Source organism: Anser anser (assembly GCF_964211835.1).
Source record: "Anser anser genome assembly, chromosome: 2".
In the NCBI taxonomy this organism is placed as follows: domain Eukaryota; kingdom Metazoa; phylum Chordata; class Aves; order Anseriformes; family Anatidae; genus Anser; species Anser anser.
In genome coordinates this window covers 123,225,054-123,244,870 of record NC_139721.1, presented here as the reverse complement: position 1 = coordinate 123,244,870, position 19,817 = coordinate 123,225,054, and the positions used below count along the sequence as shown (strand labels likewise).

Genomic DNA, 19,817 nt, shown 5'->3' with positions numbered 1-19,817 from the left:
TGATTCTTCAGGGTCTGCACAACAGTGCACTGGTTTCAATTTAAACATCTGTGTTTTTACAATTCCTTTCTACATAGGACTTGAGGGTACCCATTTGCTTCACAATTAAGAGTACAGCACCTACAAATGTTCAGCTAACCAGATTGTTAATTGGTATGTTTGCTTTAAGCTTTCTTGTACAAACAGAAAATGTCCCTCATGAAAACGAATGGTTTAAAGGTTCATAGGTTATCATCCCTGCATTTGTGTGGTTACTTGCTTTTTACTTTCCCCTTTCCGAAGTGCCCAGAGACATTATTGAGAAAGGTTTGCACAGATCTTGTTAACTCCTGTATTCTCTGCCTCGATGCAAGCTTTTGACTTCACAGAAATCAGTGCTGAATGTTTTCCTCAGAGGCAGTCATCAAAAAACTGAGATAGCTTTAGACCAAAAGTCATTAGTAACAAAGAAAATAATCTTGTGTTTGTAATAAACAGAATTAGAGTGAAAAATGTTATAAAATACACCTCACTATTATTGTTATTAGTATGGTGTACTTAAGATCAGCATTTCTTTTTGTTAGATTTTGAGTATACGCCTAAGAGAATCTCCATTGGTATGAAAAATCAAGCAAGTAAATTACTTTGTTTTCACCTCCCCTAATACCTACATCCAGTTAGCCTGAATACTCAAATTCCTTTAAAGTTGTCTTTAGATATAATTAGAAGCTAGCATAACTGCTTGATAAGTAGAAGCATGTCTCTGTAGACATGCAATACAATGTCAGCACTTCTGTCATCTGATTTCTAAGTGGAATTTAACATATTAGCCGTGAATAGCTTATGACCTGTCCCTTAATGTGGGATTCATCTCACCAAACATAGATGCAGCTGAGCCAATCCCTCATTATAGTCATCAGAAATGAATGGGAAACTTTCAGGGTTCACTTCACCTCAACCCAACATAGATACATAGGGTGTCTGCATTACAAGCTACTTTTGTGCATTTTTCTTGAACAAATGGAGAGATTGTCTGTTTTTCTGTTATCTTTTAAAAAGAAACTTAGACCGATTAGTCCAGATATTTATGCTTATTACAACCAAACTCACAAGCTAAGTTAGGATTGCTGTAACTAGAGACGACTTCCTTTCTCTGGAACATGACACATCTTTACTCGAGTACCTCCTTGATCATTGCTTTTCTCAAGGGAAAGCTGTTGAAAAGTGTGTTTGGCCTGTAAATAGCCAAAACTCTGGAATTCCTTCTAGACTCTTGGGAAGTAGCCCAGACATGATGCCAAACAGATTAGTTTATGTAGAATTATGGAAAGGTAAAGAGGAAATCTATTTCCTAAGACTCTATCTACAACTTTGATGTCTCAAATCAAGGCTAAAGCTAATTTATCTGCAACATGACAGAGAACATCCAGTTCAGGTTTTTAGAGTTCTAGGTCTTTTACTGACCACCTGCTTAGCCTTGGTTCTGTCACAAAGTACAAATGCTTGTCCACTTACACTGTGCAGGATTGTGAAGTCAATAAATATAAAACATTATCAACAGCTACAATCGTTCACAGGCATGCATATTTAGGCAGGTCACTTTTTGGTCAAACACCTTCCTGTCTCACACTCACATACTTAAAGACCTTGTCAGACGTTCTGTTTAAAGTTTAATATGGCTTGTGGGTTACCTTCTCTTTACAATGATAATGCTCAGCAGCAGCTGATGCGTCCCCAAAGATTCGTCAGCCTGGAAAGAATTTCTAGAAATATGCATAACTACTCAGCTAGCTTTCATGTTTGGAGGATGCCATTAACCAGCCCTGGCATATGAGCTAAACATAGAAGTGTTCAATAATGTACTGTTCAGAAGGAAAATGGGAACACTGAGGATGATGCTGCATGTCAGCACACATGATAAGGCAAAGGTCACGTTGCAAGGAAAAGTCTATAAGCAAATGACAGCAGCTCAGATGACAGCATTCTCATGCTCAGGACTGACACACTCAGCAAAGGTAGATTTGGCAGATGGCCATGCATCACAGGAAGCAGCGCTTTGCATGGGAATGCATTTCAGTGTGTTGTTAAAAAAGGGCTGCTGGTCTTATCCTTGAAACCTAGGCTCAGGTTACTGAAAAATTTGAGATAAGGAGTCTCTAAAGTCCAACTACAGTGCTTACACATAAAGATATACTTCTAAGATGATGTTCAGGAATAACAGGGTTTTGCTAGGAGTCTATTTTTACCTTCTTATTTCTAAATTAATATCAGCACACATTACATCCTTCCGCTCCCCCAAGATATTAATAGTATACAATCAGTCTTTGAAAGAAGTGAAATTTCAATTTTGCATTTGAATTATGCAGAGTTAAACAATTAACAAAACTATCAGAAAATCCTGAAGTATGGAAAATCCTGAAAAAAAAAATCTAATAAAATATAAACTAAAATTCTAATAAAATATTTATAATAATTTAGCTGGCCTCCTGCATTAAATATAAGTAATGATCACAAAACAAAACTGGTAAGAGTTTTAGAGTAGACTAAACTTAAATCTAATTAATACATATCATAAAGTGTTATCCAGGTTTTAATTTGGTTAACACCAGCAATTTTTAAAACTTTACTGCATATGTATGCACATTTTAAAATTTGACAGTTTCTTTGTAATGATTCTTTGACATATCTTTTCTGAGCATTTTAAGACTTTCATGTTATAGCTGCTCTTATCTCTATTAATGCTGTCAATTGCTTGCATTTAAGACTGCATAAATAAATATTTCTCATAATTAGTTCAATTGCTTTAAAGCAAAACAAACATACATAAAAGGTAAATAAATTAACATTTAATTATTGAAATTTTCTATCGATTACTACAAATCACTTCTAGAATGGGTATGCTTTTCTATTACACTTAATTATGAAAATTAAGATTTTATATTTTAATTAGTAATGTTATGGCATAACAATTTCCACCCCTCTCTCTGTCTCTCATAGTAGGTAACCAAGCACACTCTTAACTTTTTCTTTTCCTATATGTAGCACAGGTAAATGAGGAAAAGAAAATCCTTGAGTTAAAAAGTGACATGATTCCACAAAGTTAAAACAAATTTAAAATCAATTTAAATTTTTTCTTTCTTTTACAGCATTAAATACCTCAGCTAGAAAGGGGAAAATTGATACACTCACTATTTAGGTCAGTAAAATAATGAAAATACCTAAAAAGTAATAAGTAGATTTCTAAATTTTTAGATAGTATGAATAAGTTAAGAAATTATTAAAGAGAAATCTAACCTTGCTTTTAATTTAAAGGGATAGAAATAATGTATCCTAATCTTTAAAAAAAAATAATAAAAATAATAGATTGTTTGCCAGTGAATAGCTCATATACCAGCTAATGTTTTTTCCATTCTTGCTTTAATTGCCCCTAATTTTTTTTTTTACCATTTACAAAGATAAACTTTGCCCCTCTGATTTGCAAATTTTAGATATTTCTCAAGAAGCATGTTGGAGATGAGATGTAGAATCACTCAGTTTTCATGCTTGCAGCAAACTCTATGTTAGGAAAACTCTGCACATCTTAAGTTAGACTGGGAAACTCACAAGGCCTGGGACTAGATATGTCCTGCAACTTTATTGCATGTCACTTGGGATCATATCCTTTTTTTCCTTCTACATTATTTCTGGCTAACACTCAGCTAGGCTTTAATTTATGGCCTACCACTGTGTCTGAAAGAGCTATTTGGCCCTCAGTATGGGAGAGGATATTCCAGGTTTAATTGAGTACATAAAATTCTACTTTGTGCCCTCTTGAGCCTTCTGTGGAAACTGTGGCTCACTGAAGTGGACAGTAACTGTTAGGAGTGTACTTACTGCATTGAAGTTGGGGAAGAGATTGACTGCTGCTGCAGTATCCAGAGGAAACGGAAGAAATGGTTTAATATCCAGCGACGGCTGCAAGGGTGGAGCAGGAGGACGCACTAAGGCTGGAAGAGCAGGGCTCTGGCATGTACCACCTATGTGTAGAAAGAGATAGAAGGCATTCAGCAAATAACATGAACATGGAGAAAAAAAAATAAAAAAGAAAAAAAAAGCAACAATAAATATCAATATTGGGTTAAAAATACAGATTTATTTATCCACAAAATTACTGCATTATTGTAAAAGGGTGCAACTGACTGATTGTTGATTATAGGTCTTTACTAATAACTGCTTCAGATATCAATCTTTCATTATTTAGAATCAGCTAATAAACCAATTCTCTTCCTGGATTAACTAAAACAATAGTTCAGTGCACATCTGACTTCCCTTCAGAACTTCAGCTAGTCTCATTCACTTGCAGTTTCAATGCTTTACCCCAGCCCTACTACTCAGCACTCTTCAAGCAAACTGCTCCCAAAGAAAAAGAACAACTAGCTGTTCTGCTCTGTGAAAGTCATGTAATTTGCAGATACTTAATTTCTTTAATTAACTAAACTTACAGCTTCTGAGTCAGCCTAAACCTAGCAAACACAACATACCAAGCTGCCTCAACAGTTGATCAATACAAGTCTAAAGTATAAACAATTTCAGCAGCCATCAAAATTCGTGTTTTGGAAAGGCACTGGTGAACATATTCTCCTCTTCCAGGGGGTGGAGTAGGTTCAGACTCTGTACAGCAGAAAGCTCCTCCCTGCTAATGCTACCAATCACCAGTTCTGTGGGAACATTATGCAAATGAAGAAATCCCCTTGCATACTAATAAACCGCTACCTGTTTGCTGTGGACTGTGTTTTACTTATTTGTTTGCCCCTTGCCACAGCCTGTTCTCTGCTTCCAGTGTCTCACATGTTTTGATTGCACGCCAAAACATCAATTCCCTTTTAATTAAAGACTATTTGGATCCTAGGAAACTGTTAAAATATGCCAGTGTTCTTCTAATCTGAGAGGCAGGCAACAGACCGTAAAAACCTGCTGGTAAGAGTCCAAGAAACATTTTTAAAAATGTAAAGGGAGTTTTACCCCAGTCATTCAATAGAGACACAGGCAGATAGACCAACAGAGGGAGAGATCAGAAATCTGTTTCTTTTCTCTCATACATACAGATGCTTCATTAGATGAACTGCATACATTCTTTAAGAGCCCAAATACTCAGAATGATATATGGAATCTCTCCATATTTGGTCAGCAAATCTGCTAAGAAGTGTTGCAATTTCATGCTTCTAATTGAGGGCTAACAGCACAGGATTTAATGAACCAGTTGTAGCAGACCATCCGGAGTTCTGCTTTTAGGTATAAAATCAGCTGGAACCAAATTTTCAAATAAAGTATTTTTTTGTTTGTTTGTTTGTTTGCTTGTTTGTTTGTTTTGCCAGCTTTCTGTGAGCTATTTCACTACAGATTATAGAAAGAAAAACATCATCCACAAGCAAACCAAAGGTATTAGATTAGGGCTCACTCCAATTGCATGCTATTTTTTTCCTTAAAGTAACTGTCACTTCTAGAGTCATTTGAATATTTACCTCAATGTAAGAATGTACAAAGTCAGATTCTTTGAGTTCAGCTGCTAAAGGATGTAGGCAAGAGAAAAGCGTAAAGCAAACAGCTCTGCTTTCCATAGCTCACTAGCACAGAACCATCAAGTATTTAACGACTGCCATTGGTTTGGCAATTGCTAAATTCCCATGGAATTATTACAAAAAACAGTGTAAAAACAAATTAAACAGGTCAGATGGATGATAAGGTAATGTTGAACAGGCCAGTCTTACCCCCTCTGAATAGGAAAGGCCCATAAAGATATTTTTTAGATGTTGGAAAAACATATTTTTTCTCACTCAAAATGTTTAGATATCACAAAATGAAGCTGCCACTCCTATTGATAAAAACCTAATTCAGAAGTCTCTTGGTTGTACCTGAGATTGTACCCAACCACACAGAAATGCCAAGGTGAGTATTTGCCTGGCAATAGCTAGGAATAGTTGGTTAAATATCCTCCAATTCACAGACACAAATGCAAAACTGAAAAATATTGCCCATGCTCAGGATAACAGCTCCTCGGGCGTGTTATCTCAGTGCTACGAAGGGGAGTGTTACAGCTCTGCAAGTTCAGGTTACCTAGAGCAACAGCACTGCTATCCCATACTCTTGGATACCATGAAGGATGAAGCAGTTCTTTCTGTGATTCTTCTCTGTCGCATGACTAGGCACTTACCCACCTGCCGCTGCCAGCTAGTGCTGCATGAAGTCATCTGGGGACGAGAACGCGCTTTAAAAGGAAAAAATCAGCCAGCTTTGCAAGATCTTGGCTGGGACTCAGAGCCTCTGGAACAGAGTTTAAAATCTACCCCAGTCCTGGCTACAACGGCAGAGAAAATGAATATGTTCAGGAGCACAGCTGCTCTCTGTTTTTGCAATAGTGTCAGACATGTCCTTTAATGATGGAGCATGTGATAGGTATCATGAAATTTGAGCTTACACTTAAAAGAAATTCTCTAATTTTTAGGGCAGCAAAAATTAGATTCTCTTTCCACTTAACATGCACAGAAGAACAACAAAACCTGAAGCAATTGCAACAACTTTTGTGACTCAAATTCACTGAAAAATGTTTGCACTACATTTGTGAATGCCAATGTTACTACTTCCCTTCTAATCCATTATCAGAGGGGTAGAAGCCTACTGGGATGAGTTCTTGGAGAGAATATGTAGAGAAATTCTTATTTTAAAGAAGTATCAAGGGCAGAAATGTCAACAGAAGGAAAACAAGAGAGCCAGGAAACTGAAGGGAAAGAAGTGGGGGTGCAGTAAAACTCATAAAGCAGAATTCACTTTGTAAAGAAGTGGTGCCATGTGGGACAAGAGCACACTTAGAAAATAACTTTACAGCAAGGCTTAGGTCTTCTCTAGTTATGTAGTGTTACTGAACACTGGGGAAAGGTAAGAAACTGTAAAGGTTGCTTATGGCTGTTTTGATGTTCTGTATGATAAGCTTTTACATAAAGACATCCACAGCTTTCCCTGTGCAGCTGCAACACTTCTGATCATCACACCAAGAGATGGCTCAATGCCAACCACTTCACAAACTTCCTGTCAGCAAGGGTGGAAGTTCCACTTTGAACACAAAAGTGCTGATAACACCCCAGACCACAGACAGATTTTGTCCATAGGCTGTGTTTGATGCCCTGAAGTGCACCAAGGCATCACTGCCAAAAGTGGCATGTACATAGGACATGACCAGAGAAACATAATAATCCCCCCAAAATATAAGGTAGTACAGGCCTAAAGTTACATTTGATGGGTAGCATGCTACAATTCTTTAAAATAGGAAGATAGAATATATTTACTAATTCCAGCCTTAAAAGTGATATTATAATCTATAGAACAAGTGTTTCCAGTCCATTCAGATCCTAAATTAAAGATGAATATTCAAGACATTTGGGAAATTCAAGACAATGTTTTGACCTTAATCTTCTTTGTAAGAAGCACAGGAGTAATACAACTTTGAAGCTTAATTAGATCAACATTTTAACCAAATTGGAAGTAATAATTTGTTTCTTAAATTTTCAGACAATTTAAAAAACAGGCAAGATAATCTCTTGGCCAGAGGAAATGGCAATACATTCAAGATAAATGTGAGAAAAAAGTTTGAAGAAAAGATTACCACAAAACCTTGTCACTTTCTGTGTCTCATTGCGACAGTTTTCTGAGATTTTGAGAAGTTCAAATAACTCCCTCAGTCTCAAAAAAAAAAAAAAAAAAAAAAAAAAAAAAAAAAACCAACAACGTATTTTTACACATGGATGCACTGTGTCTCCAGTTAGGACTAGACATTTTGCCCTACCACTGTTTTGCAATACCTGTAAGTGTAGTCCAGCAGCCAATACAGCACTGTGTTGTGAGCACAGACAGCTTAAATGGTGCAAAGCCACACATGCAACACTGAGATTCATGCACTCTGTGATGTAGCATATTCAAGAGGTTCTACTGAAACCAGCTGCGATATGAGCTTCATCGCTACAAGACCTTTCTTGCCTGTACCCTGAACCAAGGGAAGACAGAAACACTCAGATGAAGACATGATTCCTTCAGATTCAGCCTCAAACTGTCCATTCTGTAAGCAATTCTTAGATTTGATTTTTCTGAACCGGAATGTGAGTAAACACCGTGCTTTACACACACACACAGTTTAGACTTCAAACATTGTTTGACTACAGAATTGAAAATAGATTTCAAAATGATGTCATTCCAAAATGAAGAAAAAGTTTTATTTAAAAATGGTATGTTTTGGTGTCATCTTAACGACTTTTCACTCACTATTATTATTATTATTATTATTATTATAAAAAAAAAAAGAAAAAAGAAAGAAAGAAAAAGAGGAAAATATTGGCTTTACTGAAACAGCATTTTCTGATAAGAAAGTCTCCCATGCAAATTCTTCTGCCTAGTTCACCTGGAAAATCTCACAGATTAGTGTTAGGTAAAGAGTATAGAGAGCTGTGAGTGTTGGCCTTAAACATCTGGATTAAGAAAAGCACAGACTGAATACACACAAAGGAAACAAAAGAAAAGTTTCAGAGTAACAGATATATTAAGGCATATATATACATTTTTTTCTATGTGCAGAATAATAAATAACATATTTTCATAAAGTTTCTGGAGAAGGACATCCTGTCTCTCAGGTCTCCTAACACAGCTGAACAATTTGGCAACCACGTACTACTATATTTTGTGACTTGGCTATAGAAAAGATATACTGCATCTTTCCCTGCATAGCCTCTCCTCATGTACACTTCAATTTCCAAATCTCTTCAACTCAACTGCAAGTTTAGTTTCCAGAAAAAGAATAATCGGGTCTCTTATCAAATAGCCTGTCCTAAGGAAATGTCCAGCCCAAATTTTGTAGCCACAAATAGTCTAGATAATTTTTACAATGCATTTGGAACTCAGAAGTATTTTGTAAACTATGTAGGAGCTCTAAATTAATACCCCATTAATCCAAATTTTTTGCAGTTCTTCCATCACTAACTATTACCATCATAAACACCAAGTGAAAAAAGCAAATATCTGCAGAATTCCGTTTTCACTCCTTCATTACTTTACATTTATTTCCTTCTGGCCACATGTATGGTCATTTTCAATACATCAGAGACACTGTAAACTAATGTTCAATTTCCCTTCCATCCTGGAGTCTCGTTTTTTTTCCAGTAATGTAATACGTTTCTCCCATGTACAGATATTTCCAAGGTTTCCACCCCATCTCCCACCTCTCCAAAGGATAGCTTATTGAAGGTCAAAACAACAAGTACATTCTGCCTTGACAGAATCTCAGAGAACTTTTCATTCAGTGCCTGGGAATGCACAGGTTTCCAGCTTAAAAGTTAACTTTCAGGTAACTTAAAAATGTAAGTTCAGAAAGGTATCATGATCTTTTACTTCCTTTCTTCCTTCCCCTTTTTTTTTTTTCTTTTTTCTCCTTGCAGGATCCAAATGTCTGTCATTTCACACCCAGTGAGAATTAAAATATATTCTAGAGAGCCTGAGCCAAAAGAAGATTTTTTTTTTCCTTGTTCAGAATATTTTTAAAAAAAGGGGGGGGGGTGGGTATGGTGGTGGTGGGGAGCTCATATTCTATTTTACAAAAGCTGAGAAACTTACATTTGTTTAACTTGATTCCAGCTAGAACTTTAAAATCATTAAAAATTTAGTTTGCCAGTGGGTCAAAGAATAGGCAGGGTGGACATGAACAGATTTTCTTCATGAAAAAAAATAAAGACATAAGCAATTAAGAATAGTAGGCTAGTCATGAAGGATAATTAAATTTCATTATCAAAAATAGTCGATACCATATTTAGGTCTTCAGAGAATCTCTTCAGAGAAAATAGGAAATTTAAAGACATCCAAAGACAAAAGAATAACCTTCTTCAGAAGGTAGCACAAGCAACGTGATATGAATTGCAGATCTTGCTTTTAGGAATATTCTAGCTTAACGTAATTTGTCATGACCTGTAGTCAGTAGGGTATTCCCTTTCATCTCTGTAGAGTGGTTTACAATTTTGGAACAGCTATTTTTCTTAAGAACTGCTAGGCTGCCACTTTATAGAGAAGATCAGTTCCATAAGCAGTACTATCTAAACCGAGAAGGTAGAATAGGTTTCACTACTACTTATTAGTTCTTATACTCCTCAAACGATTAAAATATGAACTCAAGATACAGAAAATGAGTTAACATGCAACTTGTGAATTTTATGTGCACTTTTTAATCTTGAATATTTGATTCTAATAGCCTATATTTATTCCCATGTTATTCTTCATGGACAGAAACATTACATACAACCAAATAACATGATTCCTGTTAAGAATTTACTGCTCAGGAAATCTATGTTCTGACCACTTGTAGTTTCAGAACTCAGGTCCTTTTGATTTTTTTAATGCCTTCCCCCCATCCCCTTCCAGAAGGGAAGATGAGGATCTTAAGACAAAGTGTTTTCAACTCCCGCATCATTCACAGACTTTTTTGAAGAGTCCTTTCATCATATAATAATCTCAAATATATTTTTAAAATGAGGATATCTGCCTTTAAACACAATATTGTTTCATGTAATTCCCTCTTATTTTCAGAAGGGGAAAAAAAAAAAAAGGAACTGATAAAATATTTGTATTAAATATTTGACACCTACTGGAAAGGAACTCTCAGAATGGGGTTCCAGCCACACCAGCCTCGCTCTAGCTGACTCTCCTGAGACAACTTGAGGATCAGCTACACTGTGTGGCAATGTAAGCCTTTCTTTCATAGGTTTTGCTGTTAGTAATGTTAACAGTTGCTAGTCACATTGAAGAGGATGAATGCAACACTGTCTCAGCTGCAGAGATCTGGGAGTAATTGATTTTTCAGTTCACTGGCCAAACCAAGAAAGAAAAAAAAAAAAAAAGAAAAAAAAGAAAAACAATTAGAGGAGGAGAAAAAGAATCCAAACCACTGTGTCAGCTGAAACATTTCTTGCACCCCAAATGAAATTCCTTATTTCTTACTTAGATACTTAACCCTTTTTATTATTTACATTTTGGCAAATCTCAAACATCCAAAACCAAACAATTCAAAACTACTTATTACAAAAATATTTTCTTGGGTCCTCATCTCTTCCTCCCTTTTCCTCCCCCCTTTTTTTTTTCCCTAATTTTTATATTTTTTCCCTATTTTTTTATATATATATATATATATTAAGTAAAATTCTTCCAGTTTGGCACAAATCAGTACCCACTATTTATTTATAGAGTGCATTTTTCCACACATACAGTATTCACCTGGAAAATTTGATTCCGCTCTGGTCACTTGTTGCTATTCAAAGCATTATTTTGTCTAGAGACAATATTTATTCTGTGATTCTTGCAAAGTGAGCTAGTTTAGAAAAAGAATTCTTTATTACTAGTTTTAGCAGCCTCTGGCTATGCATCGTATTCAAAGGTTTTTAAAGTCTTACATACAAAGTCATACACACAAAGGTTTTTAAAGTCTTCTCTTTCATACTTATAATATTTTTAAAAAAATGTAAAATTGTATATCCTGTCACAAGGTTTTTGAGTGAAAAATGTACACCTAAGGGAGTAGATTTTTCTTTCAGTTATGTAGAATCCTATAAAGCTGTTATTATGATGCAGGACTGGGAAAATCCAGAGACAAATTCTCATAAATACCCTGGCATCTGTTAATTCCTTTAATTATTAATTATTCCTTTAATTATTGTCCTTACTTTTGGTAAAAATGCTCAGGTCCCCACTCCCTCTTCGCTGCCTTATTCCCTCCTGCTCCCCTGCCATTCTCCATCTGCATTAATAGAAAGACGTACCTGGCTTACCTGGATCCAGCCTGTCTAAATGGGATCAAAGTGCAGACCATACCCTCTCTAGGCCACAAGAAAGCTCATGTAAAAGCCTCCCTTAAGTACCACCCTCTCACCTCATACCTAGATAATGCCCAAACAAAACACTTTACCAATTTAAATATTTTTTATTAAATAAAATCTACCAGAAAAACATGATCTGAACTTCAGTACTTAACACCATCTAACAATGAATTCCATTAAGTTGCTGCAGGCAACATCTTCTATGGATTATAAATTGTGCAAGGGCAGCAGTGAAGCTTTTTATTTTAGCAATAGGGACATGACCTACCTAAATGAGCTCTTCAGAATCCTTTGAGGCTTTATTCCAGTTGGTAAAACAAATTTGGATTATTTTTTTTCCCTGTTGGAAGCTGTTGGATTACTGAAAACTAAATGTTCCAAAATGAGTGTTCTACTTTCTGTGAAGTTCTGTCCATTTCCAAGTAGAAGGCAACAAGCAGAAATTGGTCAGTTTGAACACCTTGCTTATTATCAGCTACCCCTACCAAATACCAGACATGTCAACTACTAGGGAATCAGAGAGCCCGAGACTGCCAGCGTTATGACTTTAGAGAAGACCAACAAGCAGAACATCCATGAACAGTACCCCTCCTCCCTCTGGAGGATGCAGAAGCTTTTGATTTCCAATTGCCTTACAGAACCAAGACAAATACCCCACAACATATGAAGCAGCCTTCGTTTTCTCCATGCAGCTCTGGTATTAATTCTCAGGAATTAATTCCCAGGACACTGCGATTTATCAAGAGATCAATTCCATTTTTCACCCAGTGCACAAAGCATAAATCACCTGTTCACATGGCAGATCAAGGAACTGAACCCTGGGCCCCTAAATTTAGTACTACGACCACTTCAGCATCCTTCCTAATTTTAGTCTAGTAGTGAAATGAACACACTTTCACTCAGATTCAAGCAATTTCATGATAGCAAAGATGACATCAAAACCTGTTCATCCTTCCCAGCCATAATACTAGATGGAAGATGGGTGGACTGATAAATCCACATCTGCATTATATATACATTATTAGTATAATCCTCTTTCCTTCTGGCAAAATATGTATTCCCTGTCCCATTCTGAAGTTTGTTCTCCTGCTGGTCATGTTTTATACAACTTTAAGCTTTCTTTAGTAAAAAGGCGAGTCCAAGAGAGTGAAAAGCCCGCCATGCCGTGAGTGAGCTACAAATACATAGTATTATCCTGATATTCTTAACACCACACGGTAATGCTAGGCCAGAAAAGTTTGTCTGAATATCAAAGAAAAACAGCTTTTCTTTTTCTTCTCCTGACTATAAGGTCTTCATTTTGGCTTGCTATTCCCCATAAAACAGCTATCCAGAGTGTGATTTCCAGCCCGCATCAGGGATGTTTACATTTAGATTCAAGCTAAAGTGGATCTTGAGTTGTGTAGGAAGTGTGCTTTTTTTTCAGAGTAGCGCTACTATCTGATGAAGTCAGAAGAAAGATACAACATTGCAAACATGCATTTTCCCCAAATTGCATGTACACTGGTGAGATACTTCTGCTGATGAAATTTTCTGACTGCCAGACTGACTGCATTGTTATTGACACTGTTTCTGTGGATGTCTCCTAACCAGCTGGTCAGAACATGAGGTTGGTAGCCTCTGCTGGAGAACTGACCAGATACAGGCCTACCAAAAATGTCCAATTTAAATGGAGTATTTAACCACAGGGAGGAAGCTGCTGAGGGGCATTAAGAATTATCCTGAAGTGTGTTCCCCTGGGATCATGGTTTTAATAGATCCTAACCACAACTTTAAAAATTCACCATAAATAAATAAAGTAAAAATACAATCATCAGCCAACTATTATACAATGGCATTATTTTTAAAGCTTTACACTTTCTGACATTTAAAAAATCTTTGACCTGGCATATTCTGCAGTTGGATTTTTCTGCTGTTTTTATAAAGGTCATGTTTATGGTATAATGAGCACAGATTTCCAAGGGTTATTAATCAGAAGAAAACTGTACTGCAAACAGATTTTCAAAGAATTTTTCATTTTTATGATGAATATAATAGTAATTTTTAAAGTGTTATTTTTCAAAAGCATGCTTGGGAAAGAAATAATGATTAACTTCTGATATCTTTAAATGAAACAAGCATATGCTGAGACAAATACATAACTAATATCATGAAATGGACACACTCCACTAGCAAACTCTGACTACGCAGATAGTGCTATGTAGCAATGCCTCTTTCATTTAGCACTGGAAAAGCTCAATGTCACCAAGCCTTATTAAAAATTGACTAGGAATAGTTTTTACACATTTTAACTGCATAGCGCAAGCATTAATGAAACATTATGTCAATTTTCTCTGCTAGTTGTCAAACCACTGTTATTTAATTGAAAAACAAAACAAAACAAAACAAACAAACAACAACAAAAAAAACAACAGGTAGGTAGACTTCAGAAGTGACCACATTAGAAGGATGTCAAACTTGAAGTCAAAGGAGTGAAGTCAAAGCTAGCTCCAGGGTGAGAGAGGGAGGGAAGCAGTGAGAGAGGTGCTGAGAGAAGAGTGATGGAAACTCTTGTTATGTACATCTACTTGGCTGTTGTTATTACAGGTAACACGCAACAAGGGACATGACCTTTTGTAGCCCTGTGGATCTATGCCACATTTGCACGGACTGGGGCGAAATTATTGAATTACTTTATAGTTCTTGTATACGTAGACCAGCCTATGTATATGTGCATAACAAAAATAAATACTTACTGAAATAGAGACAATTTGCTCATTATTCTTTCCCATGCATAAAGACATAAATGCTTTTATTTCAGAAACCGACATGTTTCTGAAGTATGCACCATTTTCAGAATTTTGATTCACAAAACCAGCCCACATATATGTTAAAATTATTTTGGTTATGGTCTTTCACAGGTAGACAAAAGAGTAAGTGGTACCATTTCTTGCTCAACATTAACAGGGAGAAAAAGTAGAGAGGACCAAAAGTACAGGATTTCCAAACAGATAATGAAATACAGCCACAGACACATTAGACAGCAGTGCATTTTAAAGGATAATCTCTTGAACATAAAGCACTACTCAGTTCATGGAGGCTTGAGAGATACTTGCTAAGATAAATTATTTGTAATTTCATTGTTTTTCCTACATGCATTCCTAAATTAAACGTACTTCAAGTTATTTGACTCAGGAACTTTTCCCACCAATAAAATTCCCACTCTGAATGAAGTACCTGAAGTTCTAAAAGAATCATAAACCAAACCAGCAAACATGAATATTTTTCATACTATTCTTTCTATGGATTAGAAAGAACAGAAAAAACAAGTAGATCACATGGTCTGATTGTCTCTAACCCCCAAACCATTACTTTTCATAAAACCTCCACTACACTTTAATGACACTAAACCAGTTCAGCCCTCAGGAGATTGAGCTGTTTGTGGGAGGAAAAAAAAAGAAAAAAAGAAAAAAAAAACACAACTGAGGTTCTGTCCATGACCAAGACTTTCTGGAAAAAGAAGATGAAAAATTGAAGTTATCCTAGCAGGCAACCCATGCTTTGTGTTGAGAAGGAAAAAACAGACAGTTCTTGGCATTTTGTTATTCCCACAGAGATGGGGGAAAAAGAGGGATAAAATGTTGTTAACTGTTAAGGTTGAGACTTACTAGAACAGAGTTTTATGTCCTCTCAAAATACATGCACTGTGTCCAGCAATGACTAATCTTTGGATTTTCATCACCAGACAAAATATAAATATGTCCTATTGCATTATAGGGAGAGAAATATCCTCTTTATCCTCCGACCTCCTGCTTGGTACCACCTGAATATCTGAAGATTTGATTAGAGTCATTCCCTTCACCGTTAAGCAGTTGAGCTCAGCTTACATCATACTGTCTTAAGGAGACAAGAAATCAGGTGTTGTTTTGTTGCCCCATTGTCCAAAATTGAAGGTTAACTACAGTTACTGCAATGTAACAAGTTGGGCATGCATGTAAAACAAAAATATAGAATTGTTAGAATCACAGAATCATTCAGGTTGGAAAAGATCTGTAAGATCATCTAGTTCAACCTTAAACATGCACACTAACAGGACAGCAGCCCTCCAAAAGGAAGAGACAAGTCATTTAATTTACCACAAACTGGAAATTATCACTGACTTTCTTAGAATTTTTGCTTTGCTGTGCTGGTCAGCACACCAGCCACTCTTCATTTGTTGGAAAAAGGCTGGGTCTGCAAATGAATAGCAGTTCTGGATTGCAGTCCTAAGTGATGAGTTCAGCAAGGGGGCAACCATGAAAGGAGAGCAGGTGTTGATAAAGCATAAAGCCCTCAGGATGATGTTAAGGGCAAGGAGTTAGGATATTTCGGAGAGGGGATGAGTGGAAAGGAAGCAAAGGGAAGCTAAGGGGAAGTAAGGCAGCAGGCAGAGAAAGAATGGAAATAAAAGAATAGGAAGTTGGAAATCAATGGGAGAAATATTGGCTAGAATCAAGTAAACAGATATTTTATGGAGAGTCTATGTCCAGGCATACAGATCTAGTTTTTATAAAGATTAAGACATGTTATAACGTACTTAAATAATTAAATAAATATTAGTTGTGTAACTGTATTGTATCATGAAAATATGAGTATTATTGCCAAAATAATCTATTGCAATCACTCACTGCTTTTTTGCAATTTAATTTTTTATTACTATTTTTTGATACAGGGATAAATATGTGCCATGTGACATGCTGGAAAACATCTAGGTTTTAATTCATAGTGTGTCTTGATAAGCAAATGTTTACATTTCCTTAAAAAAATATATATAATAATAATAAAAAAAAAAACCACACGAGATCATACCCCCATAGATGCAGTTATAATCAAGAATATAGCTACTCCACAAACTCCATAAGGTTTCTGTATTCTAAAAAGCATAAGCAAAAATAGCCACCACAATGCAGTATAACAGATAAAAAAATGTATAAGAAAGTTTTATTAGGACCAGTGAAGATAACATTGGCTTTCCTGTCTATGACAAAGATCATATGATCATATTATACAGTGTTCTGTAAAAGCATTGGTCCATATATACTAATGGAGTGGGGTCCAAAAATAGACCAGCGAAGACTGTTAAAGATGCCAGTGAAAAGTCTTCCTGCAAATATTTTATGGCATGATTAGCTTCCCCCTGCTGTCTACAATAGCAGTCTTGAGCACCAGAGCTCAGGGCCATTGAAATCATTTGGGAAAAAATAAAAATAAAAATAAAAAATTACTAACCAAAGGCACAGGGTCTTCAAATATCATAATTTGACTAACTCCCTGAACACCCACATGCTCCACTGCATAAACAGGTTACCTGTGTTCTCACTAGCAGATCCCTGACACGACCCTTCTGCAGAACAGAAAAATGTGACAAATCAAGCTATCCTGAGTTCACTTTTATAAAGCTGTCTCTTCTTCCTCTGTTATAGGGGACCAATTTGAAACCATGGAAAAAAAGTTTGAAAAATTTGAAAGCCTGGAAGAAATAAGAATGCCATCTCCCTTGAATCAGGCTTTGGTGTTTGCACATGCCCCTGCAAGCACAAAGTTACAGATTAATACTCATAACTATTCTTCCATAGCATTTTGGCTGATCTTTTTCTCCAGGATCCTATTGATTGTGAATAGGAGAGGGAGGGAAAATGCTTGTTGTATTTAACTTTTTTTCTGTGTCGCAAAGTTCTTCAAAATTTGTCTTTTATGCACATCTATATGTAAGCTACACTTTTGTGCATAGTTACTATGGAAGCAAAACTTTATAAAATTTTAAAAAAACTTGAAGAAATCAAGAATGTATGTATTTTAATCAAAGGCCTATATAAGTCTGCTCTACAAGTCCTCAATGTCTCAGAAAAAAAAAGTCCCAGTGTTTGGGCTGTTGACTAACTGGGGATACTTGTTCAATAATCTCTTTTTGTAGTGGTTTAAATTTATGCAAATGTGTATTCACTTCACGAATTTAGCTTGGGTTTCCTGGACCCAAAAATCCCTTGACCACAGGGCTAGCGTCTTTCTGGGAAAGTGAATACATTCTTTTTCAGTGGAGAAGTTCTAACAAACTGGCTATTTATAAAGAAAGGTTATGGAAACTTCAATTTTGGCAAGCTTACACCTGTTAGAGCTGCTTTAGTCAGATGCTTTGAGAACTGGAATAAGTGGTAGCTGGTAGTTTGACTGTCCTTCTTTTGATACCTATGAAAATCTGGAGATCCAGGTTTTGTATTTTTGTGTAAAATATTCCTGTAATTTCAAAACAGTTTATTAAGCGAGGAAAATTATCTACTCTCATACTCTATAGGTGGGGGGAAAGCACCACCGCTTTTGCAGACAAGACACAAAGGACAAAATAAATGTTTGCCCTATTTTCCAGAAATGCAGGCATGTCAGGCCTAATTTATTTAAGCCATGACATGTTGGGTGCTCCAGGCTGCATCCATGGAAGGCATGTCCTCCACAGATTTAATGAATGGGAATCCCTGTCCCTGGCTAATATAAATTGTGCTCATTGGTGGGTAAATCTATTGATTACATTCCAGTTACAATTACACACACAAGTTTTCAGGAAAGTAGCATAAACTATTCACCAAAAGCTAGACATAAAGAAATATGAAAAAAATATTGGGTTAAGTTATATGACATTTATGATTTTTTCACTTTTCTGTATCTCATCCACATTTTCCTTGAATGCTTTTCTATCCCGTGACATAAAATCATTTCATGATAAATTCACATGTTATTATTCACTCCATTCAGAACTTTTTCCTCACTTAAAAAGCAAAGTATTTTTTATAGATTCTGACACAGATTTTGCCATAAGGTTTTCTGTGTTGACTACACAGCTGGTATCTGTAAAGAAAAAGCTACAGGACAGTATCATCTATATCTTTGATTACCATTTATAGGGGAGAACTTCTAAAACTAATAAATAATAAGTAACAATAAAAATAATAAATGGCAGTGCTTGCTATAAAAGGTTGAAAGGAATGGTCTGCCCTCTACATTTAGCATACTGATGTGCAGATGTCACTGCTGACTACAGATGGCAAAGCATAGTGGAAGGGGCAGATACTATTCATCTGCATTTTTATATAGGCCAGGAACAGCCTAAAACCTCTGAAGAAAGAAAAATATTATAAGATCTCAGATAATAATAGCTTTCATGGCCTGCTCTTCAGTCAGCCTAGGTACATTCTGGTCTTGTATCAAGGCACCTTACAACAATATAGTCTTTGTCCTAGGAACTAAACATAGGATAAGAATAAAACACATTTAAATAACTTTTTTTCAGGGAGTCCCCTTTTTGCTCATGCAATAACACTGTTCAGAATATTTACTTATAGCCCTATATAGCTATTAAAAACTCACTTTGTGTATATTTCAAACTCAGTTTAGACATTCACCATTTTTTCCTTCGGTTATTCAGTCTAGAATTCAGCATTTCTTGAACCAGCTAAAAATATATCTTGAAACAGGTTTAATATAAAAACAAGCCCCCTCAAACATGTCAGTTTATTCAATTCAAAGACTATCTTTCATCCACCTCCTTCCTAAGGTGCTCAGAAAAATAAAATAAAAAATAAAGCCTTGGGCATAACAGACCATCACTCCACAGCAAAAGAAAAGGTCTCAGTTAACATGTTTAGCTTAAAGTCCCTCTCTGCTAGAAAGAAAAAACAAAATAAGACTAACGGTTCTGCTAAGTAGCACAGTTATTTGAGAGTCACTAAAGCAATTGCATTTTTGGAAGGCATTGCTACCAGACCTTGAAACCACGATGCAATAGAATACAATTCCAAGAAGAGAGAAATTCCTGTGCAGACTTTTCTGATAATCCATGTAGATTACAAGGATCAGAATCATGCAGCTACATAATGTTAACTCTAGGTATTATAATTCCAGATGTTACTGAGTATGTTATATAAGGAAGTATTTGGTCTGATCCTTTTAATT

The 19,817-nt window shown here is 35.9% G+C and overlaps 1 protein-coding gene across 11 annotated transcripts in view; it reads right to left on the bottom strand.

Annotated features, from left to right (window-relative positions):
* ZNF385D (zinc finger protein 385D) overlaps window positions 1-19,817 on the bottom strand; it is a 436,921-nt gene that overhangs the window by 134,239 nt on the left and 282,865 nt on the right. For all 11 annotated transcript variants that reach the window (XM_083825066.1, XM_083825063.1, XM_083825069.1 and 8 more), the window contains one exon: window positions 3,853-3,995. In XM_083825066.1, the coding sequence (XP_083681192.1) occupies window positions 3,853-3,995 (143 nt within the window). The remainder of the gene's footprint in view (window positions 1-3,852; window positions 3,996-19,817) is intronic.